Source organism: Erpetoichthys calabaricus, chromosome 1 (genome assembly GCF_900747795.2).
Source record: "Erpetoichthys calabaricus chromosome 1, fErpCal1.3, whole genome shotgun sequence".
NCBI lineage: Eukaryota > Metazoa > Chordata > Cladistia > Polypteriformes > Polypteridae > Erpetoichthys > Erpetoichthys calabaricus.
The window spans coordinates 352,871,583-352,897,870 of NC_041394.2; the positions used below are offsets into that span (position 1 = coordinate 352,871,583).

Genomic DNA, 26,288 nt, shown 5'->3' on the forward strand with positions numbered 1-26,288 from the left:
TGTAGGTCTGTGATTGGATGAGCTGGGATGACCAGCACTGGTGTTTCATTTGGCACAACAGCTGTCATCTAATTGCCATGATTTCTACACATTTGTCCATTTCACTCCACTGAGTTCCTGGCTTAGTCTCCAGTTGACTCTGTCTCCCCTTTATAACCCCTCTGTTCCTTCGCATAGAGAGCCACATGATGTGGATGGAGTAGAGGAAAGTGAGGAAACAACAACAGATATTCAAAGTGGCAAAAGTTTAAACTCAAGTGTCACTGTGCAAATTAGGCATATCACGAATCAGTCAATTGTAGATAGCAATACAGTAGATATTCAATAAATAAATAAGTAAAACACAGTTAACATGCCCTTTCTGAAGAGCAGCAATCTTCTCAGCAACATACCTCAGCATTCAGCCAAAGAACGCATCCCCATCGCCTCCGTTGCTGCTTGTGAGCCGATAATGCTAGTGACTTTTTGTTCACTTCATCCTCATTCACTCTATCCTCGTGCCATATTCCCCACAGATACTTGAGCCTATTGTTTCCCTCTAATGACCTTTCGTCACCTCTGCTCTTCATGAGGAGACTCAACTTTGCCACCAAACTCAGACCCCTGGGCTGTCATTCTCTCCCCTACCTCCTGTTGGTACCCTCAGTGATTTCTCCATATCTTGCCATGTCCAGTGCTTCTACCAGCTGCAGAGTAGGTTAGATCCTGATCTCTTGGAGCTCATGCCAGTCCCAAGGAGATTCGCCTAGCTCAGCCCTCTATCTCGTTCCTCCATCCACTCCCAATTGTCTCTCCAATTCATTTTTTCCTTTATACTTTGTTTTTCATTTCTTTCCTCCTTTCTTCTCCTTACTCCTTATATACACACACCACATTAACCACCACCTGCATCCTCAGTTGAACCTCATGTATTAACGCGCCTCAACTCACCAATTGCTTGCTCATTGATACTGCACATGCATACTATCATGCAAATCCCTAGTTGTACCATACCCCGGTTTATATGTGAGGTAAGCACTAACATGTATTAATAATGCTTAATGTCCCAAATCAGTGACACTATATGTCACAGACCTGTGCATAGAAGCTGTTCCTAAATCAACAGGTGTGGTGGCCAATGGACTGGAGTGAGAAAAGGGACTGTACAGGATGGCTAAGGTGTTTAATAATCTTTGATTTTCTAAGCCAGTGTGTGCTTTATATGTCCTGGACATAAGACCGGTGGATGCTGGTCATCCTCATCCTGGTAGATCTCTCCTCTCCCTTCAACACAGTCAATCACCAGATCCTCCTTGCCACCTTCTCTGACCTTGGACTGCTTTTAGATGGTTTGAATTCTACCTCTTGGGCAGAGCTTATCCTAGCAAGGGAAGATGTCAAGGGTGCAAAGATTGGTGCTGGGTCTTCTCTTCTTCTCAACCTATATTTTCCCACTAGGCCATATCATCCAGTTCCATGTTTTTTCTAATTAGATCTATAATAACAATACGCAGTTGTAACTGTCATTCCCTCCAGTGGACCACATGGTGTCAGCTAGAATCTCTGCCTGTCTCACTGATGTTGCAACCTGAATGAAGGAACACAATTTCCAGTTCAGCCTGGCAAAGATGGATCTTGTTATCCAACTCATCTGTCTGTTCAGCATGCCCTCTCTGAACAGCTTGGCTTATTCTCACTAACACCTGTCAAGTCTGTATGCACCCTTTGGGTGCTGATTAATGGCTAGCTATGAACAACAACAACATTTATTTCTATAGCACATTTTCATACAAATGATATAGCTCAAAGTGCTTTACATGATGAAGAAAGAGAAAAAAGACAAAATAAATAAGAAAATAAAATTAGGCAATTCTAATTAACATGGAATAAAAGTGAGGTCCGATGGTCAGGGAGGACAGAAAAAAACAAAAAAAACTCCAGATAGCTGGAGAAAAAAACAAAATCTGCAGGGGTTCCAAGGCCCCAAGTCCACCCAGCCCCCTGTAGGCATTCTACCTAACATAAATGATCTCAATCAGTCGTCATGGTTTTCAGACTTCACATGGAAGAATTAGACAATGATGGTCATGTGGACCTCTGGCCTTCAATCCATCAATGTAGGGACAGCACAGTGCTTTGATCAGGTGGTGGTAGCGGCGCAGATCACCACCACAGAAAACCATAAAAAGAACAGCAGAGAAAGTAAGTGTCCTTCAAGAACCATTTCGCCATGGTCTGTTGATCTTTCAGATTCATGGTATACAACATCCCTTAAATCAGATCATATCTGACAGAGTTTGCCGTATAACTCCTGGTCCAGGTGTGGGTCATGACATGTCTGGACTACTGTAACTCTTTTTTGGCAGGAGTACCTGCATGTGTCGCCAGGCTGCTGCAAATTATTCAAAATGCTGCCACATATCTGGGTTTGAACCAGCCTAGATGGGCACATGTTAACTCTGCCTTAAGGCCATTATTTTGACTCCCTGTTCCAGCACACTTTAAGTTCAAATCCATGATGTGTGCTTACAGAATAGTCAATGGGCCAGCACCTATATATCTGAAGACACTTGTAAGTTCCTGTGCTGCATCTTGCCTACTCAGGTATGCTGGTAAATAGCTTCTGGTGATGCTACATCTGTGTGGCATCAAATCTCAATCCAAAATCTTCATGTGTAGATCCTACTGTAGCTGGTGGAGCAGGCTGCCCATCTCCATTTGAAATTATGACTCCCTCTACGTGCTAAGGAAGCATAGGACATGGGAAGTAGTTACAAAGCAACCTAGTCCATTTACAGCAAGAAGTAGAAGGCCACGTTTGAGAATGAATGACATCACAATTTTACAGCACCATTTGCCTCAAATTGTCAAACATGATGACAATTTGTCATTTTCTGATACTAATGCTAAGGCTTCACCACAAAGATAATAATAATAATATTCAAAGTAGTAAGAGAAGAAGAAATGAAAATATAATGAGGTATGATAGTGTGCTAAGCTGTAAGTAATTGTTTCCACATCACAGCTACATCAACAATAACGCTGTAATGAGCACCGAGGTGGAAAGACTGAGGCACACACACACCGAATGATAGTTAATCCTAATAACCGGCATGTTTAATTAGCAATGAATGATCTACAGCCGTAACATTCCCGCTGTTACAGCTTCTGGAAGTACCTTGTAAAATAACATTTATGGAATAGACAGAGCTATTAGTCATATTCATTCTTCAAGCTTCCCTGATCGTCTTTCACGCTCACATGCTGTGTCCCTCTCCATGATTTTCCCCCATGTTTCTGCAAGGCTCTATTCATCTAACACCCTGGAACTATCCACCTGTCTTCTTGAACCTTCCAGGCTTGTAAAGTGCAGTATGAATGTTCCAGGGGTTCATTTAGTCCAGGGCTCAATTCACCTGTGTGATATTTTGCTATAAATCACCGATCTAGCCTCACTTATCTTCAGAGTGACATACTGGCTTCTACAATACAGTTTGCATCCAGGACCACCTCTATGTTGATAACGTGATATCACTTGTGATTCAGATTTTCATGCTCACCCACACTTGAAGCAAGGATTTTTAAGCACTTGTGGATTTGTAAGAAAGTAACTTGCTGTAATATGAATCCACATGGAGTCTTGGGTAAGTATGTGAATCTCAGTATTACCTCACTCATCATAAGGGCATTCGGAGTTGGGTGCAAAATTCACAAAATGGTTGCTTTGGACATTCACAAATCATTGCTATCGCAAAGGCATGTTAAGAATATTATTCCGTCTGTGCCAAATCAATATCTTTTTATGAGTTCCTTGTTGTCCAGCATGTCCACAACATTCAGCCTCTCCTGGGATGTGCGTGGCACTCTCTACCCGAATACCATCTTCTGGCAGCTCCTAGCAACTTAGGATAGCTCACAAGGGCTCCAGAATTCTGGTGAAATTAGGAGCATTTTCCTAAATTAAGAAAATTGATAAAACACTTTTACTCCAAAGAACAGGACCAAATTTGCATCACTCTGAGATTTTTCAGCCAGTTATGACTATTTTCCTACTCTGAGACATGTGAGAAATATGGGCACAGTTCTCTTTTAATTTACCACTAGCTAACCTAAATTATTTTATTCCCACAGCAACAAAGAAGAAGCTGCCATTTCTTGTTACTCTCAGATGGAAGTGACAGAGGAGACGTGCCTGATGGATATGGCTGAAATGGAGGAAAGGACTGTTAACATTAAGGAGGAGAAGGATAACTGTGAATGGGAGTATGTGCACCATAAACAGGAGGGTGTGTACATTAAAGATGAGGATTGTGAACAGGTTATAGTGGGATTTAAGGGAGAGACTGAGGAGAGTCCCATCACCACTGGTCTACTGCATGATAAAGTAATAGACCAGGTCAAGGAAGAAGACATTCAGTCAGAGTCCATCTGTCAGTCTGAGTGTCAAAATGGAGGTGTAACAGGATTAGCCTCCCCTCGGAGGAGAAGCTGTAATGTTCGGAAGCACCCTGTCCGTGTGAAGTCTGCTATATATTCAGATGCAAAGGCCACTGAGGAAATTTCGAGGAGAACACTGGAAGATCATTCGTCATCTACAGATCAATCTGAAGAAGGTAAGTGCAAACTAAAACTGAACATATGGGGAGAAGAAAAAGTTGACACATCATGATTAACACTTCATCTTTTGTTGATGTAAAAAGTCAAAACTTGTTATATCAGACCTTCTTTCAACTTTTTCATCTTCAATATAATCGTATAAATAAGAATATTTCATTATAAAAAATAAGTTACTCATTTTTAGGTAAAATTATTAACGATTAAACTCTCTCAATATCCTGATTGCTCAAGCTGCCACTTCTGGGGCACTGCCCTTGATGACCACACAACATTAAAAAAGGCATGCTAGCCATGACAGACCAACAATGTTCAGAGCCTTCAGCATTTCAGGGTGGATCACATCCACCCTCAGGGCCTTGCCACCACAGTGTTACTTAACTACCTCAGTAACTTCCCTCAGGGAAATGGGCATTGATCTACTTCTTCTACAGAGGGCAAGTTCTGGAGCTACGCAAAGTGTTCCTGATCCCACCAGACTACATTCTCAGTTCAGGTTAGCACTTCTCCACTCTTCCTGAGAAGAGACTTGGTGAAGCCCTGCCTTCCCCTTCTGCATAATTTGATGGTTTGCCAGAATCTCTATCAGCCCGATTGATCATCGTTTTCCAAACTCCTCCCGCATCTGGGTTTTTGCATCTCTGTCCGCCAAGGCTGCAGCCCTTTTGGCCTGTCGGTGCTTCTCTGCTGCTTTGGGAGTCTCCTGTGCTTAGCCATACACAACAGTCTTCCTTTTTCAGCTTCATGACATCCCTCACCTCTGGTGTCCACCATTGGGTTTCTTGGGTTGCCACCTTGACAGGCACCTGTGGCTTGACAGCCGCTTCCATAAAGGAGGTTTTTAACAAAGCCCATTCAGACTCTGTGTCCCCAGCCTCCTCCAGATGTGAGAAAAGCTCTTTCAGAGGAGGAAGATGAAAGTCTTCTGGATAGAGGCCTCCTCCTAGATGTTCCCAGTCCACCCTTACTGCCTGCTTGGGCTTTTCAGGTCTGTCCAGGTGCCTCCCCCCACCATCTAACTCAACTCATCACCAAGTGGTTATCATTTGACAGCTCTGCCTCTCTCTTCATTGGGTGTCCAGAACATACAGCCACAAATCTGATGATAGTATTATAAAATCGATCATTGATTTTTGGGTCTTTTAATTGAAGCCCCCTTTTCTTTAACTCCACCAATATTTCTCTTTAGATGATTTTCTGTCAGTTTTGGACTTGTGATGTTTTTAATATGATGCCAGTGTTCCGGGGGTCGGTGCTTGTGGGGAGTTGAAGAGGTGATCACCACAGACGGCCCTTTTGCAAGGGCAGTATTTTCATGCAACGGTATGTTATTAACATTATGAAATAATAATGCCAAAAATGAGAAATAATTATGAACCTTAAGAACTACACATATACTGTGCACATTTCCTTATTAACCTCCTTAGTGTAAGACCCGAGCGTTAGTTGGGCTGCGAAAACCATGCTAAAAGCATTAGTCCCGAGTGGCACTCTGGAAACTGTACAAATGTGTTTTGTGTAAGCATTACAACCGAGAATCACTCGGGCTATAAAAGTGCTATCAGTGCTGCCGTTCTTTGGAGAAATGATTTTCAAGTTCAGGTTTTCAGTAATTATGAAATACCAGTGAATACACTTGACTTGAGTATTCCTAGTTTTCCTACTCTTTCTTCCTCTGTACGTTTATCATTCGTTTGCTCATAGGTTGATAAGCTTGCTGCTTCCTGAGCAGCTCTTCTTTTTTCCACCCTAGCGGCCCGCTTCTTCTCTTCTTCTGTCTGCCTCTTTTCGCGTTAAAACTGACTAAGTCAGTGTTTGTGTTGCAGTTACTTAGTACGTTTTCCATAATTTTTCACTTAAGCTGGCACTTGAGGCAGATTGAAGATTCAAGAATGATTTAAGATATGAAGAGGTAGGGGAAGTGACTGCAAAGGTGGTATGGATGAGAACAGCGCCAGTACGCATGCACCGCACAGCCGGCCTGCTGCCGACAGTTGATTCTACAATAGCATAAAATAAAAATAAAAAGAGGAATAACCTTGGAGGTCAATCATCACCCCGAAAGCGGATAGTAGACGTCACATAGTATATGTGTACAAAAGTTTAGGTGAATAGGTCAAACGGTTTGTGAGCTACAGTTTATTTAAAGTCCTGGACAGACAAACGGACAGCCACAGTAGCATATTTTATGTAAAGATCTGTACTTTACCAGCAATGAAGACTTTGATAAGAATACCCATCCAGCAGCCAAACTGAAGAAAATTTGGGAGATATTCCAAAATTGTATTTGAAATATGAAATTTTGCCATTGTAGTAGTGCTGGGAGGTATACCGGTTTATACCGAAAACCGTTTTTTGTTTTTGTTATGATATGGATTTTTCTTATACACCGGCTTAAATAGCCTAAACAATGTTTGGAATGTGGTGCAGCGGGAAACTGTTTAAGGGGGGACCTTTTTCACTGCTACACTGCTAAACACCCATGCAACGGAGTACATGCATTAGTGGAGGTATTGAGCGGTGAAAATGGACAGAGAACATTCCAGAACTGAAGCTTTAGCAGATGATAAAGTTGAACATGATGACACAGAAGAACTTTTGCCAAAAAAAGGAGCTGTGTCTGTTATCTGGAGATACTTTGGTTTTAAAAGGTCGGATGTGGACCAAACAACTATTTACTGCAAATGCTGTCGAGCTAAATTTGTTGCCGGAGGCGGCAACACGAGCAATTTGCTGACCACCTTAGCCGCAAACATGCTTTGGAGTACCATGAATGTATGTAACTTAGATTGGTTCCCTGCACGTCCTCAGGTAAAACTGAAAAGGCTAGAGGACACTCGACTCAGATGTCACTTGTAGACGCGTTTGCTAGAGGTACTGCCTATGACAAAACAAGCAAGTGGTGGATTGCGATAATGAACGCCATTACAATCCATATAGCTATCGTGTCAGTGGACAGAGATTGTTAACATTAACAGAAAGTGTAGTTAGTTTACAAAAAATATTTACTATTTATTCCTTTCCTAAGACATGTTCAGTGCAATACAACTTTTGACATGCACCTCTGGATATTTTACTAAGTCTAAATGAAAATATGTTGTCAACATTATAGTTTAAGTTGTTTGCAAAATTTGTTCAATAAATAGGTTCTATATTTTGACTGCAACTGTCATGCAATGTGATTCCTTCTCTTCATTAGTCCCACCCCCTTGAAAATGATCACTTTATGGGGCCATGTAAACCTGTATTAATACTTGTGTGCACATTAAAAAATTTTTTTGTACAATGTACAGTTCTCATAACAGTGGAGTAGGTTATTCTTAGCCAGTCTACTGCAGTAATTGCAGTGGAAACTGGGGTTAACATCCACTCCTGCATGGGAAAAAAATACAGTGAAACCGGTATAATTTTAAAAAATACTGTGATATGAAATTTTGGTCATACTGCCCAGCACTAAATTGCAGCAAAATTTCGGAGCATTTACATTCCAGACCGTCAGCATCGAGGAAAGTCTCGTGGTCTATAAGGGCAGACTGTCATGATATAGTACATCGCGTTAAAAAGAGCGAGATTTGGTATAAAGTTTTATGAGCTTTGTGAATCTTAAACAGGATACATTTGGAATTCGGTTCTGCACACAGGGAAAGGGACAATGTTTGATCTGAAATAGTCAGTACAGCATTGCTACGTCATCGGCATTGACTTTCATAGATGCTTTGTTGGATCAAGGTTACTGTGTAACCATGGACAACTTTTATACTTCACCAGAGATATTTGACATCTTGCTACAAAGAAAGACTGACGCATATGGAACAGTGTGTCCCAACTGTCGTGGCAAGCCTGAAGACTTTGGCAGAGATAAATTACAGCGAGATGCGCTAGTAGCTTGGCAAAAGGGTAAAGTGCTTGAAATGGAAGGGCATGAAAGACATTTGTCTTCTTAGCACTGTACATAATGCAGCTACAGTCACTGGACCTTGTGCTGCGGTCGACTACAAGAGCACAATGGACGGCGTAGATTGTGCAGATCAAAAAATGACTTTTATCCTATTATGCGGAGGCAACAAAAGAAATACTACAAAAAGAAATATCATCTGGTGGAATCGTGCATTTTTAATACATTAGTCTTATAGAAACAAGATTCGTGCAAACTTTACATGCCAGCTTGTAGAACAAATCACTGCTGCACATCCACCGTTCACATTACCGCTAAAGAGACGCGGACAACCCAGTACATCATGGATCAATTAGTAGACATTTTATTGATTTATATACCTCCAACAGAAACAAAAAAAAAATACAACTCGTACCGGTTCAGTGTGCTGTTCAAATACTGATAAACCTGGAAAGAATATCCAAAACAAACACGCAATTATTATCCTGACCGTGATGCTGGATTGTGTCTTACATCGTGCTTGAAGATTTACCACACAAAGGACTCATTTTGAGACTATATAATGTTTTGGCATCATTAATAGTATAATTATTACTGGTGTTGTTATTGTTCATTTCTTATTATTTGTTTTATTCATCATTACTATTATTATTTGTATCATTATTATAATTTTGAGATTTAATAAAAATGCAATGCTTTTTACATGTTTTTTGGAATAAAATGCAACGCTAAGGAGGTTAAAATACTACTTGTAAAAAAAAGAAATGTTTTTTAACAGTTTAAAATTACACAAAATGCAGGCCACAAAGCTTTAACTGTTCAGACAACATCCGAGAATCGAGTTTGTTGTACATGTCAATGCTCAAGCTACAGTTCTGTGCTTAATATTGTCAATCATTTTCTAGATTCTCATGTATTGTATTGTGTTTATATTTGCTTATGTCTTTTTTAAGGATTTTGTAAATTTCTAGAATGTTTTTAAAATGTCAGTCATGTGTGCAGTATCTGTTAAATTCCTCTTAAGTTTGAGGTGTGCATGCCTTGATAGAAAGTTAAGGTGTCTTTATCCATTTCTGTTGTTTATAACGCATAATGTGAATATCAAGGTAATGGAAGAGACAGGAAGACACTACTTAGGATGTGCAGGTTTTAGCACTCAGACACTTGAGCGTATTTACAGTTTTATTTGACATCACGGCACACTACAGGCAGATCTCCAAGTCTTAGCACTTCTTTGGAACCTTCCTATCTGTTAGGGGCCAGGGGGTGTGTGTGTTCTATACACCCTGTCACCACCCTTCTGTACTGATTTGTCTATAGTAAAAGAATTCTTTAGGAGGAACTCTGTTGGGCATCATGCAAAGATCTTTAAGGAAATCTTACATTCTGTACTGAGGAGTGCGACTGTTCTGAATTGACCGATGTTGACTGAGTTCCTCTCCTTCAGAATCCAGACATCCACAGTGAGCCTCCACTGTTGGGCTACTTTCCCCTCTCCCTCAGACTATCCTGATAATCCCCCACAGCTGCTGCACTGTGACAGGGACTGGCAAATCAGAAGTCTTCTTTCTTTAGAATTTTCTTGCTTTATAGTCATTTGAATGTCTGTTCAGACCAAAATGTCTGCATGTGTATTTATTGATTCACTTACTTATCTACCTATTTATGTATTTATTTAAAGATCTTCTGTAAAAAGCCACATTTCTCCAGGGGGCAATTAAAGTTCTATCTATCTAACCACCAGGCCACTTTTTAGCACCCTAACCTGTTAAAGGTTGGGTTTGAAGGCTTTAGTAATCCATTTACAAAATGGTGCAGGCTGTTCACTTTGTCCACATCACCTTCTAAACACCTGAGCCCTGGATTGCCTGAATCCATTAATGATGACCAGCCCTCTCTAGACATTGTGGAAACTGGCTCGGACACAGACAGGCAGACACGCTCATGTCACCCAACACACGTTTATTTACATTATTTACATGGTCCTTATTGTGCTCACAAACCCCAAAGACCTGGCCACAACACAATGCCTTCTCTCTCTTCAGGCCGCCTCCTTGCCGTCCTCCCGACATCATCTTCCTTCCTCCTGACTCTTGTCCATGACTGGAGGGAGGCGGCCCCTTTTATACACACCCGGATGTGCTCCAGGTGCTCCCCGGCAATCTTCCACCGGCACTCCCAAGTGTGGCGGAAGTGTCGGCTGTGTACCCGGAAGCACTCCGGGTGTCCCTTCTTCTCTTCCCCCTAGCACTTCCGGGTGTGGCGGAAGCGCTGGGGTCCAGGGTCCCCAAGGCATCAGGGCACCCCCTGGCGGTGGCCACAGGCCCCTACAGGGTAGAGCTTCCAAGCTCTGTACCTGTGGCCCCCAATACAACCAGGGTGGACGCCCCCTCGCATCCTGGAGGAGGAATGAGCCCTCCTCCTGTCCTCCTGGGTGTCCCGGCCGGGCGTGAGCCCCGTCCGGGTGCCACAACATCCTCTTTCATGTTTCTGAGTGAGTTTGTTTTCTATTTTAGCGTTGTAAGCTTCCTTTCCTTCACTCAGCTTTTTCTTTAGAACTCTCTGTGCGTCCTTTAGAGCCTTTATGACACCAGATTTGAGTAACCTCTTTTTATCATTCAGAAGTTTTTAGCTCCTTAGCAATTCAGGCCTGTTGTTTAAAAAGCAATGCATCCTTTTGGTTCCCCAAGAGTACCATGATAATCTTACTAGAAGACAATATCACAACACTATGGGAAGCAGATCTTTTCAGATGTTAAAGATGACTTTAAGTGTAAACTTCTGCAAGATTTTGGCAGATCTGACCACAATCTGATTCATCTTACTCCCAGCTGAATTCCTGAGCAAATATGATGATCTCTACAGTAATCCCTTCTCCATCGCGGGGGTTGCGTTCCAGAGCCAACCGCGAAATAAGAAAATCTGCAAAGTAGAAACCATATGTTTATATGGTTATTTTTAGATTGTCATGCTTGGGTCACAGATTTGCACAGAAACACAGGAGGTTGTAGAGAGACCGGAACGTTATTCAAACACTGCAAACAAACATTTGTCTCTTTTTCAAAAGTTTAAACTGTGCTCCATGACAAGACAGAGATGACAGTTCTGTCTCACAATTAAAAGAATGCAAACATATCTTCCTCTTCAAAGGAGTGCGCATCAGGAGCAGAGACTGTCAGAAAGATAGAGAGGAAAGCAAACAAATCAATAGGGCTGTTTGGCTTTTAAGTATGCGAAGCACCGCGGCACAAAGCTGTTGAAAGCGGCAGCTCACACCCCCTCCGTCAGGAGCAGAGAAAGAGAGAGAGAGACAGATAAAAAAAATCAATACGTGCCCTTCGAGCTTTTAAGTATGCGAAGCACCGTGCAGCATGTCGTTTCAGGAAGCAGCTGCACAGAAGGTAGCAACGTGAAGATAATCTTTCAGCATTTTTAGACGAGCGTCCGTATCGTCTAGGTGTGCGAACAGCCCCCCTGCTCAATCCCCCTATGTCAGGATCAGAGAATGTCAGTGCAAGATAGAGAGAGAGAAAAGTAAGTTGGGTTTCTTCTCAGCCATCTGCCAATAGCGTCCCTTGTATGAAATCAACTGGGCAAACCAACTGAGGAAGCATGTACCAGAAATTAAAAGACCCATTGTCCGCAGAAATCCGCGAACCAGCAAAAAATCCGCGATATATATTTAAATATGCTTACATATAAAATCCGCGAAAGGCGAAGCGCGATATAGCGAGGGATTACTGTATATAGCTTTGTTCATACAGTGCTGCCATTTAAAACATCACTTACCTCCAGAGCGCTGAATCAAGGCAGACAGAAAAATACAAACCTGTCTCTGTCAAGGAGCTTTACAAGCTGACAGTCACAACAAGGCTTGAGGGATATCATGGGGGTAATATGACCATGTTTTTTACTTTCTGGAAAAATAAAATGAAATTTCTTTTAGTCTTTTATTTGAATTACCACTTTTAATATTAAAGCCATGCAACTTTGAAAGGAAAGTCCATTGGTATTGTTGGATTATTAATCAGGCAGCCGTGGAGGCAAACCAGGCAGCTTGGGTCCTAGTGGTGAGATGCAAGAAAAGAGTTCTGGTCGACTGGGGATTTGAGGAGTAATTATGTGTTGTTTCAATAAGTTTGAAATAAATTCAGAATTTAGAAGTTGCTCCAACTAGTCATTTGCAAACCAGGCAGCTGGGTTCCTAGTGGTGAAGTGCAAGAAAGGAGTCCTGGTCGACTGGGGGTTTGAGGAGTAAATATGTGTAGTGCCTGTTGTTTCAATAAGTTTGAAATAAATTCATAACTTTAAAATCATTGGAACGTTACACTGGCAATGAAGTTGTGGAATCTCTAGAGGTAGTAATACCGCGTGGAATGACAACCTAAGGGAAAAGTTCTGAGTTTGATCCAGAGATGAATGTCTGGCAACAATATATAGAACGACTGGAATTTTACGTTGAGGCCAGTGACATCTCTGATAGCAAACAAATAGCCAGTATTTCTAAGTTATTGTGGAGATGAAGTGTACACACTTTGAAGAGACTTATGTCAGCCCTCCAAACCATCCAAGCTCACTTTTACTCAAATCGCCCAAAGGATCATTTTACCCCCAAACACAGAATGATTGTTCACAGATTCAAATTTCACGCCAGAATGAGAAACTCGGCTGAATCTGTGGCGGTTTTGTGGCTAAACTGCGACGGGCATGTGAGTTACGTAATTTTGTTGGAAACCTTGAGAATATGAAGACATTTCAGAGAATTTATCATCTTCTGTAAGTGGGCCGGGGAGTTATAAAGGGAGACAACCAGAGAAAACTTCTTTTGTGACTTAATTACAGCATATTAAAATGAGGACTCTGCAACCTTTTTCCTTTTCTTTTCAGGAGAAGTTGATGGTCCTCAGCAGTCAATTCTCATTACCACTCCAGCCAGCGTTCTCCCTTCTGGTTACACTACAGCTTTCTTCTTTCTCTCCACCACTGATATTTCCAATCTCCTCTCTAGTCCTCCCACCACCTGTCCGTTTGCCCCTATCCCCTCACATCTCCTCCAGGCTCTCTCTTCCTCACTCATTTCTTCAATTATACATGTTAACAACATCTCATTCAGCACAAGCACTTTTCCTACAATGTTCAAACAGGCCATAATAACTCTTCTACTCAAGAAGCCTTACTTTTGACCCATCTCAAGTAGGTAATTTCAAGAAATAATAAGCTGGGCATACTCTGTTCTAATGTTAAAGATGTCTTTAAGTGTAAACATTTTACACCTTTGGGCAGATCTGACCACAATCTGATTCATTTTACTCCCAGCTTCAAGTCTATTATTAGATGGCAACCTGTTAAAATAGAAATACTGAGGAAATGGCATACTGGGAAATGGATGTGTGAGCCACATGGGAATGATATTGAGAGACTCGGTCAATGCATCACAGACTACATAAATATCTGTATTGAAACTGTGGTAACCATGAAGATAGTATGGTGGTGTTCACAGTTGTGTTTCTTGTCTGTTTTTATTTAATTTTGTATCATTTATTTGTGTTAATATTTCTTTTACTTATAATGTACATTTTACTGTGTGTTGGGAAAGGATGTGGCCTAGGTTACAACCCTTGTGTTTTGTGGGTGGCTTCACCCTACTTAAGGGAGGGCCTCTCACTGTTCCTTGCGGTTCATTGAACACACTTGGGCAGTAGAGTGTTTTCTTGTGTTTCTATCCTTTTGCTATTGCTCTCGATTTTTTTGGGATTTTTAATCCTTGCTCTGGACTTCGTATTGGGACTGTGTTTGTTGATATTTTTTTGAACCTCTGCTCTGTTTCAACCACTACCTTGCATTCTGTTTTGGGATTTGTTTGCTTTGTCTCTCCTTAGTGCTCTTTAGAGTGTTGGGACTTGCAAAGTCTTTTGGAAAATAAACCTTTTATTTTTATAAAGGTTTGTCTCGGCCCTTTGAGTATCTAGTTGAGGTATTTGACTGTGTTTTCCCCCTCTAGTGGGCAACTTTGAAGATGGTTTGACACCTGTGCTATCGGGATTTCCCAGATCACCACTGGCACAGCAGCAGCGTCCTCAAGCGCAGCTACTAAATTTTCTTCTATGTATTTTGAATACAGTTTCTTCTTAAGAGTATGTAATTTTGTCTCATCGTGAGTTGTATTTAGCCATGTTGAATCTCCAGAACATGCTCCCATTTTATCTTCATTTGGGCTCTTTTCTGAGATTTTTACAGGTCAAAGTGGAGTTTACCGTGTTACCGTAACAAATCAATTGCTGAATTACAGACATTGCCTCAACTTCATTTAAATATATTAATGGTGGGTAGCTAAAACTAAAATAATTAATTTTCATTATCTTTATTACTCTACTCTTACTCAATGTTTCCAGTGTTTATTTTTCTTTTCTTTTGTGCTTCAGATTGCAATGGAATTTGAACCATTTAAATGACGTAGGGTTAATTTTGACAGTAAGCGACTCTCATTTTACACATCCCTTTCAATAGGTCACCTTTATTTCCATATTTGTTTTTCTGCAGCTTTACAAGAAAATGGCGGCTTTATCTTACCCTCATCGCCTCAGACATCTCTTCAGCACAGATCACAACAGAAAAAAAATTATGAAAATATGAAGAAACTGACATCCGAATCAGAGAGTGTGATACCAGCCTCTTTGCAGGATGATTCTCTGACGCTGATGAAACTAACAACCGCTCAACTTCATATGCACAGTAGAGACTCGGTCACTGTCCACCAGGAGCAAATGAAAAAGCTGAAAAGCAAATCTAAATCCAGAGATGGTAGTCTGAGTCAAACACAACAGAAGATCTTTGAGTGCTCTGAATGTGGTAAACAATTCACACGAATGGGCAATCTCCAGGTCCATGCCAGAGTTCACACTGGAGAGAAGCCATATTGTTGTTTTGAATGTGGAAAAGGATTCACCTGCAAGAGCAGCCTTAACAAACACAGAAGAATTCACATGGGAGAGAAGTCATATTGCTGTTCTGAATGTGGTAAAGGTTTTACCTGCACTAGCAGCCTCAAGGAGCACAGAAGAACTCATACGGGAGAGAAGCCATATTGCTGTTCTGAATGTGGCAAGCGATTCACACAAATGAGTAATCTTCAGGTCCATATGAGAATTCACACTGGAGAGAAGCCATATTGTTGTTCTGAATGTGGTAAACGATTTTCACAAAAAAGTGCTCTTCAGGCCCACACAAGAATTCACACTGGAGAAAAGCCATATTGTTGTTTTGAGTGTGGCAAGGGATTCACCTGCAAGAACAGCCTTAGTAAACACAGAATAATTCACACAGGAGAGAAGCCATATTGTTGTTCTGAATGTGGCAAACAGTTCACTAGCAGCCATGGCCTTCTGTACCATAAAAGACTTCACACTGGAGAGAGGCCATATTCTTGTTCAGAATGTGGTAAAGGATTTCCTTGTACTAGTAGACTTCAAGAGCACAGAAGAACTCATACTGGTTAACTGTAAACATATGATAATGCAGAAACCTGAGACATAACCACAGTGGCTTACTGCAAGGAGAACCTTCCTGCTTTCAAAATTTGAACAAACTAATATTCCAAAAAATGACTCCCCATTAAAGGGCCCCTCCACCATATACTAGATCTTCATAGCAATAGACCCTGAAATAATTCACACACACACCTGGACCAGAACTGCCTGATGGAAATATCACACAAAGGAAACCAAAGAAAGTCATATGGGACTAGAGAACAGCTGCCACCCTAAATAAAATAATCATGGAATGCTGTGAGAAAAGTGGAAATCTTAGCAAGGTATGGATTGATTGCAAAAAAACATTTAACTGTCTGTCTTACTCTTGGATCTAGAAATGGCTATACAAAATCCACCTCATTCTGATACATTTCATCTCAACTACTGTGCCTCACTGGCAAATAACCTTCCAACTTCACCATGACAAAGAACAGGTCAGTATCCCAAACATAAAATTTAAAGTGGAATATTTCAAGGAGATTAACTAGCACCCATACTTTTCTGTCTGGCATTAAACCCACTACTCACCCTCCTAAATAACCTTGGCTATGGATTTAATGAACCAGAACCTCAGATTGTCCCTCGCCTCCTATTTATTGAAGATTTGAAACTGTACAGCTTCTGCAGCTGACAACTGGAGGAGCAACTACACTTAGTCAAATTGTTGTCAAAAGAGATTAGAATGACACTTGGACATGACAAGTATCCCAAAGCAACTTTCATTACTGGAAATCTAACATCCCCTGTAAATATCAACCTCGATCAGGCATGAGTGTTAATAAAAATTTGTACCCAGATGAAACATTCAAATACTCTAGCATGAATAAAGGAGAGCGGTCATAAACCACAAGACATTAAGAGAGACAACCATCAAGAAGAACATAAAAGATCCTTAGCGGCTTCCTCACCACATGTAACAAAGTCCAAGCTATCAATCAATTTGTAATCCCCATCCTATCCTATAGGGTTGATATAATTAATTAGTCACAGAATAACCTTCATAAAGCGGACACCACAAGAAAAAATCTGCATGCATACCAACTCATTTGCAAAATTCAGTGTTTCAAGAGATTATGTCCAACTATCAGAAGGAGTTATGGGCCTAATTGAAATTGACTACATTTACAGATCGTCAATAAATTGGACTACAAATTTCTTAATTAACTTCAAGGTCCCAAATGTCCAAAAAAATATTTAACTATGAAGTAAGAAAACATAAACCAACATCCATAATCAAGCTAGCTAATTTATTCTGAGAAAAAAATGAAGAAATGATAGGAACTTCCCCACCTTGTGCACAAATGGACTGAAGGAAGAATTCTAAAATTAGACCAGTAACAAAGAAGAAAAAATTGTGAAGACCACAAATATAGTTGTAAGCCTGCACGTAGACCCAGAACTTAATCATGTCTAGCTCACAAAGAGTGAATTATGACCACAAGATGAACGCCTAATCACAGCTGCACATGACAGGGGCCTGTGCACAAAGTGGTTCAGGACAGCAAAAGAAAAAAAGGAATAAGTGACGCTACTGCTAAACAGAACTAGAAACAGTCGCCCATCTCATTGTTGAGTGTGAGGTACTGATAGCTGAAGGCTTACAGTGGCATGTAAACATTTGGAACCTTTGCTAAAAATGTCTGTTACTGTGAATAGTTAGAAGATGAACTGATCACCAGAAGGCATACAGTTAAAGATGACACATTTCTTTAATATTTTAAGCAAGATTACGTTTTTATTTCCATCAGTCACAGGTACAAAATACCAAAAAAAATTTTAAAGGGTCTGAAGGAAAAGCTTGGGCCCCCGACCATGATTAGTACTTAGTAAGACCCTGTTTGTCAAGTATCATAGCTTTTAAACAGTTTTTCAAAGTCAGTTTTTACTTAGGATATTTGTGCCTATTAGTCTTTGCAAAAGTTTTCTTATTCTGCTGGATTCTAGGGGCCTTCTTGTATGCAGTGCTCTGTCTTTTGAGTTTTCTCCACCGATTTTCAATAATGGTTAGGTCAGGGGTCTGTGAGGGTCATGGAAAAACCATCAGCTTGTGCTTCTTGAGGTATTCCATTGTAGATTTGCAGGTGTAGATTTTGTCGATTGGCAGCACGGTGGCGCAGTGGGTAGCGCTGCTGCCTCGCAGTTGGGTGATCTGGGGACCTGGGTTCACTTCCCAGGTCCTCCCTGCGTGGAGTTTGCATGTTCTCCCCGTGTCTGCGTGGGTTTCCTCCCACAGTGCAAAGACATGCCGGTTAGGTGGATTGGCGATTCTAAATTGGCACTAGTGTGTGCTTGGTGTGTGGGTGTGTTTGTGTGTGTCCTGCGGTGGGTTGGCACCCTCCCCAGGATTGTTTCCTGCCTTGTGCCCTGTGTTGGCTGGGATTGGCTCCAGCAGACCCCCGTGACCCTGTGTTTGGATTCAGCGGGTTGGAAAATGGATGGATGGATGGATTTTGTCGATTTGTTTTGGAATCAATAGCTTGTTGTAGGACTCCTCTTTTTTTTATGGAAAGACATAACAAAGTGGCTAGACTCATTTCCTGGAATCTCTGCAAGAAATAAAACTTACCAGCACTAGAAAGAAACTGGGACCACAATCCAGACTGTCCATCCATCCATTCATTATCCAACCTGCTATATCCTAACTACAGGGTCACGGGGGTCCACTGGAGCCAATCCCAGCCAACACAGGGCGCAAGGCAGGTAACAAACCCCGGTCAAGGCGCCAGCCCCTAACGCAGGGCCAATCCAGACCGTATAATGGTAAATGAGGAGGTGTTAGTCACATGGGGCACATGAATACCAACTGACAGAAAAATAGACGCTAGAAAACCAGATATGGTTATCAAGATAAAATGAGTCTAAGAAAGCCTGGATAATGGAAGTATTAGTTCCTAGTGATTACTTAGTTCTGATAAAGGAGAGGCAAAAAATAACTACCATGAAATGCAATCCGAGATATGCCAAATATGGAACATAAAAAACAGAAATAGTCCACACTTTGCTAGACTCGACATGCCTTATAAAGAGAAGCTTTCAGGCCCATATTGACATCCTGTCAATTACCATAACCCCATAAGAATTGCAATAAAAATTCTTAGTGTTATAAGGATCATAAGCATTATTAGTAAGAAGTCAAGCAAAACGTCACCTTTTATTGGCTAACTAAAAAGATTACAATATGCAGAAGGGGCCTGAGTTGCCTCGAAAGCTTGCATATTGTAGTCTTTTTAGTTAGCCAATAAAAGGGGTCATTTTGCTTGACTTCTCATTATATTCACAATGGCTAACACGGTACAACACCCTAGCACTACAAGCATTATTAGGAAAAAGGCAGATACTATGCCAAGCCCTTGCTGAAAAACATAAGGGATTTTAGACTAGCCTGACTAAAGAGTGAGGTTCACTTTTGTTTTGATGGTTAGTACACCAAGAAAATTCAGAGAAATTAAACTTGAAAGAAACCATATTGTTCTGAATGTGGCAAACGATTCAATACCAGCCATGGCCTTCTTTACCACAGCAGAGTTCACAAAGGGAGAGAATCTATATTGTTGTTCTGAATGTGGCAAAAAATTCACTGCCAGCAACAGCTTTCATTACCACAGAAAAGCTCACGCTGGAGTAGAAGCACTAGCACAAGCTGTTGGTCAAGGGTACATATGTGGAAATAAGAAGAACTTTATGACTTCCTTAAAAGCATTCGACAAAATCCAAGCCGTCAACCAACTAGCAATCAATGTGTCCTGATTACAGCTTCGGAATCCTAGAATGACCACAAAATTATGGCCATAGGGTGGACAGTGTAAAACAAGAACATTGCTGCATGCACATCAACTAATGCACTGTTTGTTGTATATTCCAAGAATTTACATCCTGTTATCTAAAATAAGGTATGGGTCTGATTGAAACAGGTTTCATGTGCAGCACAACAGTCTTTGAATTTCAGGCCTACTTGACGTTCTTCAAAGGTGAATTCATAAAGAAGTGTTCAACCATAAATTAAAAAAAAAAAAAACACAATTATGCAGTTTGGTCAACTAATCAGAAGTGAAAGGAAAATGGAAACTCACATTGTATCCAGATAGAAACAGTAAAAACCTGCTAGGCAGGAAAAGCAGGAATTAAAGTACTGAAGTACAAAAAGTGGGAAATATGCTACCCTTCTGCAGCAGCTCCATGTAGGTTAGGAGTTTACCCACAAGTGCTGCTGGGTAGGCTGTGATGTTCACTTCACCTCCAGTTTTCTTTGGACATCACTACGAGTACCTGTGAATCATAAAGCCCATTGTGCATTTTGAAGCTACTTGTTAGTGCATGATATTAGCTTACATTACCCCAAATTTGAAAAGTCATATTGTGTTTATACTGATTGTGTCATTTTGTAAATATTTCAATTCTGGAATCTGTTTTAACATTTTAGTCACAAGAACAAAGTCTGTTACAGTAAATGTCTCCAAAGTCTGCTCTGTTTTTAGTTACAAAGGGCCTTTTCACTTCTGGGACAGTTTGTAATGGCTGAGGTGTTTAGAGAAGCAGACGGGAGGAACAAAACAGAGGAGTTTTGCTTCATATTTGATAGTGTATTAAACGTTTTTTTTATTACCCACCCTTTTTGTGTTTTATTATTTTAAAAATAATCTTTCATTTTTGCAAAAGTAATATTTAGGTATTTACCATTTTGTCTAATGTTCTGAATGTCACAATATGTATTCCATGTGGATGTGGGGCATCACCTCATGCCTAGCAAGTGAGACAAGCTGGCTTTTATGAGTTTAATACCTTATTACTCCACTGACCCTCGGCCACGATTCTCAATGTCCTGGACAGCCAGTTAAAGTCAAAAGTGAGTGAAATCTAGCAACGGATATGAAACATGCTGATTGCTGCCACGTTTATACCACAACCTATAGTGATGTTACTATCACAGTAAAATGATAATAATAATAAAAATAATATATACTGTGTGTATATATGTATATATTATTATATATATATATATGTTGGTGCATGACTAAATATATATATATATATATATATATATATATATAGAGTCACTGGTGGCTGGGGGGGGGGGGGGCGACCCGGCCAGGACACCCCGGAGGAGGGCTTACGCCTCCCCCAGATGACATGGGGGTGACAGCCAAGGGGCGCCCCAATGCCTATGGAGCCCTGGACCTCAGCACTTCTGCCACACCCGGAAGTGCTGGGGGGAATAGGATCGGGGACACCCGGAGTGTTTCCGGGTGCGCAGCTGGCACTTCCACCACACTGGGGAGTGCTGGCGGAAGATTGTCGGGAGGCACCTGGAGCAGTTCTGGGTGATTATAAAAGGGGCCGCCTCCCTCCGTTCAGGGGCTGGAGTCGGGAGGACGAGTAATAATAATAATAAATAATAATAATACATTACATTTATATAGCGCTTTTCTCAGTAGACAAGGTCTTGGAGGAGAGGCAAGGAGGCGGCCTGAAGGAAGAGGCATTTGATAGTTGGCCGGGACTTTTGGGGTTTGTGTGTCACTTATTGTAAATATGAAGAATAAGCATGTTGTGGGTGACTTAAACGTGTCCGCCTGTCTGTGTCTGGGCCAAGCTCCACAATACATATATATATATATTGTTTGGGACCCGAGCAGCTGGACTAGGCCAAAGGGTCACCCATGTAACACCTGGCTGTGGTAGATAGAGGGTCATCTCAGAAGGGTGGGACTAGACCGCGTGTCTGCCTGGGGGGGTTGCAAACCGGGATCCTGAGTTGTTTCATCGTGTAGTGGGTGCAGCAACACACTGTACCAGCGCATGCTCCCAAACCTGACTTGACTTGACTTAACCTCTGCATTCACCCAAACACACAGATATTTGGAAATAACAACTTATTTGGTTACACTAGTAGAAAAATTAAAAAGAAAAATTAGACCAAAAACCTGCAGCCACTTGGAGTAACCAAGATGAGCAACTGTTGTAACGTGTTGAGTGGTCCTTTCATCCTAAAGTCCCCTGCGGTATTCAGTTGTGTGCAGACATTGAAAGAAACAGTGACTGACAGGAGAAATTTCAAATTAAAGAGTCTAAATTAGTGTAAGCCACCATAATGGAGGGCATTCATGAGACATGTGATGATTTACTTCATGAGGCTCACATCCATAATAAGCAAGAATAGTTGTGTTAGTTATTTGTAATATTAAAATGGGTGACGTAATTACATTCAAAATGTAAATATTCTCAATTGCCATAGAAATTGTCACTGTCACCCTCTGACAGAGGTCCATAGATAACAAGACCCCTGATAAAACATTAAAATCAAATATAATATTATTAACCATTGACCTTGAAATAGTAAAAACCAATACTCTACATGCTAATGCTTTAAATTTGTCATTTTTGTCATTCTAGACGTTGCTTGTAGAATACTAGGACCACCCATGAAGAATCAGATATCAAACATATGACCATTTACGTGATCAGCAACCCAAAATATCATGAAACGACATTCCATGTGCCTACATTACCAATCTCCATTTTATCTCAAAATTTTGTTGAAAAGAGTAACTTTGACACCTTGCATCCCACTAGGGGGTGAACCCCTGGGTTTGGTTGATGTAGCATTCACAACTTCAAGTCCTTCTGATCAGTTTTACCAGACACATTAAGTTACTCTTGATCATTAAGGTGTAATTTCTTCCTCAAAATATGGACCAAATATGACCTAAAAATTCTGATTTTTTGGGGGGTATAGGGCGAAAAATAGGGGGGAACCCCAAAAAGCTCAGCGTCTTGCATGATGAAACATCAACTCAAGGCAAACAGTATATTATATGTGGGGGGTGTTGGAGGTTGGGGGTTCTCATATGGGTGATTCAGGAGGTGCCGACCAATTCTTAACTACAATTCCATTTCCAATTATTTGCTTAGCAGATGCTATTATCCAAAGGGACTTCCTCAAGAGGTCAACATAATCAAGAAAACGTCTATCTGGGGGACTGTTTGGGAACAAGTGTGACAGGACAAGGGGATAAAAACTAATAATCACAAGTGAAGAGCTGAGAACACAAAACTGAAGCAAATTACAATTCCAAGATTGCAATACCCAACTGATGAAATCAGTTTGACCGAAATTCACAAAACAAGAAATCCTTCAAATCCTTCTTGAGCACATTGAGGGAGTCAGCAGTTCAAATGGAGTTGGGCAGTGAGCTTCACCAAGAAGCAGCTACACATGAAAAGAGTCCGGACTGAGAATTGATACCACGCAAAGGTGGCATCACTAGATGTCATTCATCAGCACACCTGAGTGGACGAGAAGGAGCACAGGCCCTCAGATATATATGTAGGTGCTTACCTACTGACTGATCAGAAGGCAAACATGAAGGATTTAAACTTAATATGTGCCACAGCAGAAAACAAATTTAGTGATCTGAAGAGAGGAGTGCTTTGGCAGGTTGAACATCAGACGTGCCAATACATTTTGAATCACCTGAAGCAATATGGTGGCACACGCCAGTGGCCTTGAAAATAGAGAATTTCAGTAGTCCAGATGTGACAAAACCAAAGTCTGGACCAGCAGTTGCACTGCTTACTCTGTCAGATGTGGACTTGTCTTGTGGATATTGTACAGAGTGAACCTGAAAGATTGAAAGACTGTAGTGACATGGTCCTTAATCAACACCTGGACGTCAATCACATCCCAAAGGTTACATACAGACTTGGTGGGTGATAGTGATAGTGGGCCAAGCTGAACAGAGATGGGGTGCTGAATAGGTGCAGAAGCCTGGATAACAAGCAGGTCCATGTTTGTCAGGTTGAGCTAGAGATAGTATTCCTTTATCCAAGTCGCAATATCAATAAGACATCAGCTAGAGATTGTAGATGAAACCGTGTGGTATTTAGGATGGAATGACAGGAAGAGCTGAGTATCATCAGCACGGATAGGAAAAACTATGGGATGGGATGATTGGGCCAAGAGAGGACATGTGGAGTGGAGAGATTGTGGAATGGTGGCTCTGTGGCTAAGGATCTGCACTGGTGTTTGGAAGGTTGCTGGTTCAAATCCCATTAACTGCCAGAAATGATCCAATTCCGTTGGGCCCATAAGCATGGCCCTTATCCTGAATGTTGCTCCAGGGGTGCTGTGCAATGGTCTAACCTTGAAAGGTCTTGAAATAAACTATTTTCCCTCAAGGATTAATATAATATATCACATCAAAAATATCAAACTTAGTGAGAGTAGAGGAGAGGCTGCAGTACTGATCCTTAGTGTTCACGGGAAGCACCCATGACATCTCTTCATGTCAGGACACATGGTAGGACCTCCCCAAAAGGTAGGAGAGGTGGGAACAAGGACAGTAACAGTAAAGCCAAAGTCGAAGAGGGTGGAAAGGAGGATGTTGGGTTTAGGAGCGAGTAGACTGGCCAGAGTGGGTGAATAGAACTGAATGGTGATAACTAGCACCTTAACCTGAGAAAAGGTTGCAAAGTCATCAACATTCTGTCATGTCTGACCCTTCCTTGAACCCACCCCCTGTTTGCCCCAGGAAACTGTCAAGAGCAGACTTGATGGATGTCTGCCCCTCCTTCACCCCGGCACCCCTCTCCTGAGGACAAGTCCAGGCCAGTTCCAGCCGGACCCTCGGCATGTCCCCAGGCATGAAGGACCTGCCTCTGCCTCGGCTCCCGGTCAGGAAGCCCCTGATGACTGGCCCCTTCCACTTCCTTACCCACTTCTTCCAAGGACAGGCCCAGAACATGTTCCAGCCGGAGCAATCTACCTTATAGCCGTTCCTGCCTCTACTGTTTTGGGTAAGAACCCTCTGTACCTATCTATCTATTATTTAAAATATCTGTCTAACCTTTGCTTTATCACTTGTAAACCATATTTATTATTTTATCTAAGTCAAGCCACCTTCCCCATCTCACAGAAAGACCAAATGACGGGTTTCAGCCCCAGTCAGCTTTCAGCCGACAGCCCCTGCGAGTTTGCTTGCAAACAACTGCACCCGCCCATTTCGAGCACCCATATTTCACAGAAAGGCACTTTACAGCCGCAGCGGTGAAGCAGGTTTCCCACAGAAAGCAATGTGCAGGGTCTCTCTACACAGTTGACACATGAGAGCGGAGCAGAGAGCCTCTGCGTGCGTGTGCCCCCGAGATGACCAGATCTGAAGCTGTAAGCGTACACGCAGGCAAGGGCATGTAGTTCAAAATACGAGCTGACCGGCTCTCTCTGTCTACACAGAGACTCTCAGACCCCCAGCGTGCCCCTGAGAGCTGGCACGCGTCTATAGCTGGAAGCTGCAAACTGTATGAGCCTCGGAGCGCCGCAAGATCCAGCCAGTGCCCACCACAAGCCGGGAAACTGACAGCCCCTCCTGCTGCGTTCGTCTCAGCGCGCATGCTTGTACTCTCAGGAATGTTTGGGGGGTCAGGGATTTCTGCTGGCCAGTCCCTCGTTCACCGCTCTTAGGTCATATACTAACCTCCACTTTGATTTATTACCTTTCAAGACATGGAGCAGTCTCGTGTTACAAACGCGTTGTGTCTCTTTTCACACTCCTGCCTGTAAAAGCCCTGTTATCCTGCTCTCTATTCCTTCCTCTGCCTCAGGTTTAAGAGGGGCTTGCACCCAGGCTTCACCGTCACTTCCACTGGACTGGCTCAACTACTAGGCCCACATCCGTGTCATGTGCAGACCACAGCTTGGTCAGGACTGCTCCTCCATGTCAAGCCTTAGTAGTTCTTGCTTTGTTTCATGCATTTCTAACTGTGGAGATTCTGGCAGTTCCACTACTTTGGGCACACCTTCCATGCTAGCTGTGTACTAAATTCTTATGCATTTTTTATCCTCGCTCGCTTTGCGCTTTTTCATCACAGGCTCTAAGTCTTTGCTCTCAAATCCTCTCAGCTACTAGCAAAGTCACGTGTGGCACAGCAGAAGGGTTTCTAAACCATTTCTTAGTGAATTTATTTTGATCTATTTGCATATCAGCTCCCTGTTTCCTGATTATCACATAGTGTGAGACAAGAAGGACATTCTGAGAAGCAGTTTCAGAGAGCCATCTCCACTCCAACTATTTTAGACCAATTTCTCAACAACCAACTTGCTGTCTGCAAGTTCCCTTCCTCCGACCCCCGCCTGTTCGTGAGCGCCCAGAACGTCTGTCCATGGATTGTACTTCACTTTTCAAGGTGATGCATAAGATAACTAGTTCGATATAAGCCTTGTAAAAATCACACAGATGTATGCTACAGTTCCCTTTTAAAGCACCTTCGAGACGTAT

At 41.8% G+C, this 26,288-nt stretch overlaps 1 protein-coding gene across 1 annotated transcript in view; it reads left to right on the top strand.

The window, feature by feature from the left end:
- Positions 1-20,607, top strand: part of LOC114643211 (zinc finger protein 665-like) — a 77,887-nt gene extending 57,280 nt beyond the window's left edge. The window contains exons 4-5 of the mRNA XM_051935859.1: positions 4,111-4,592; positions 15,029-20,607. Coding sequence (XP_051791819.1) covers positions 4,111-4,592; positions 15,029-15,984 — 1,438 coding nt within the window. The 3' untranslated portion in view covers positions 15,985-20,607. The remainder of the gene's footprint in view (positions 1-4,110; positions 4,593-15,028) is intronic.
- Positions 20,608-26,288: the final 5,681 nt, after the last annotated feature.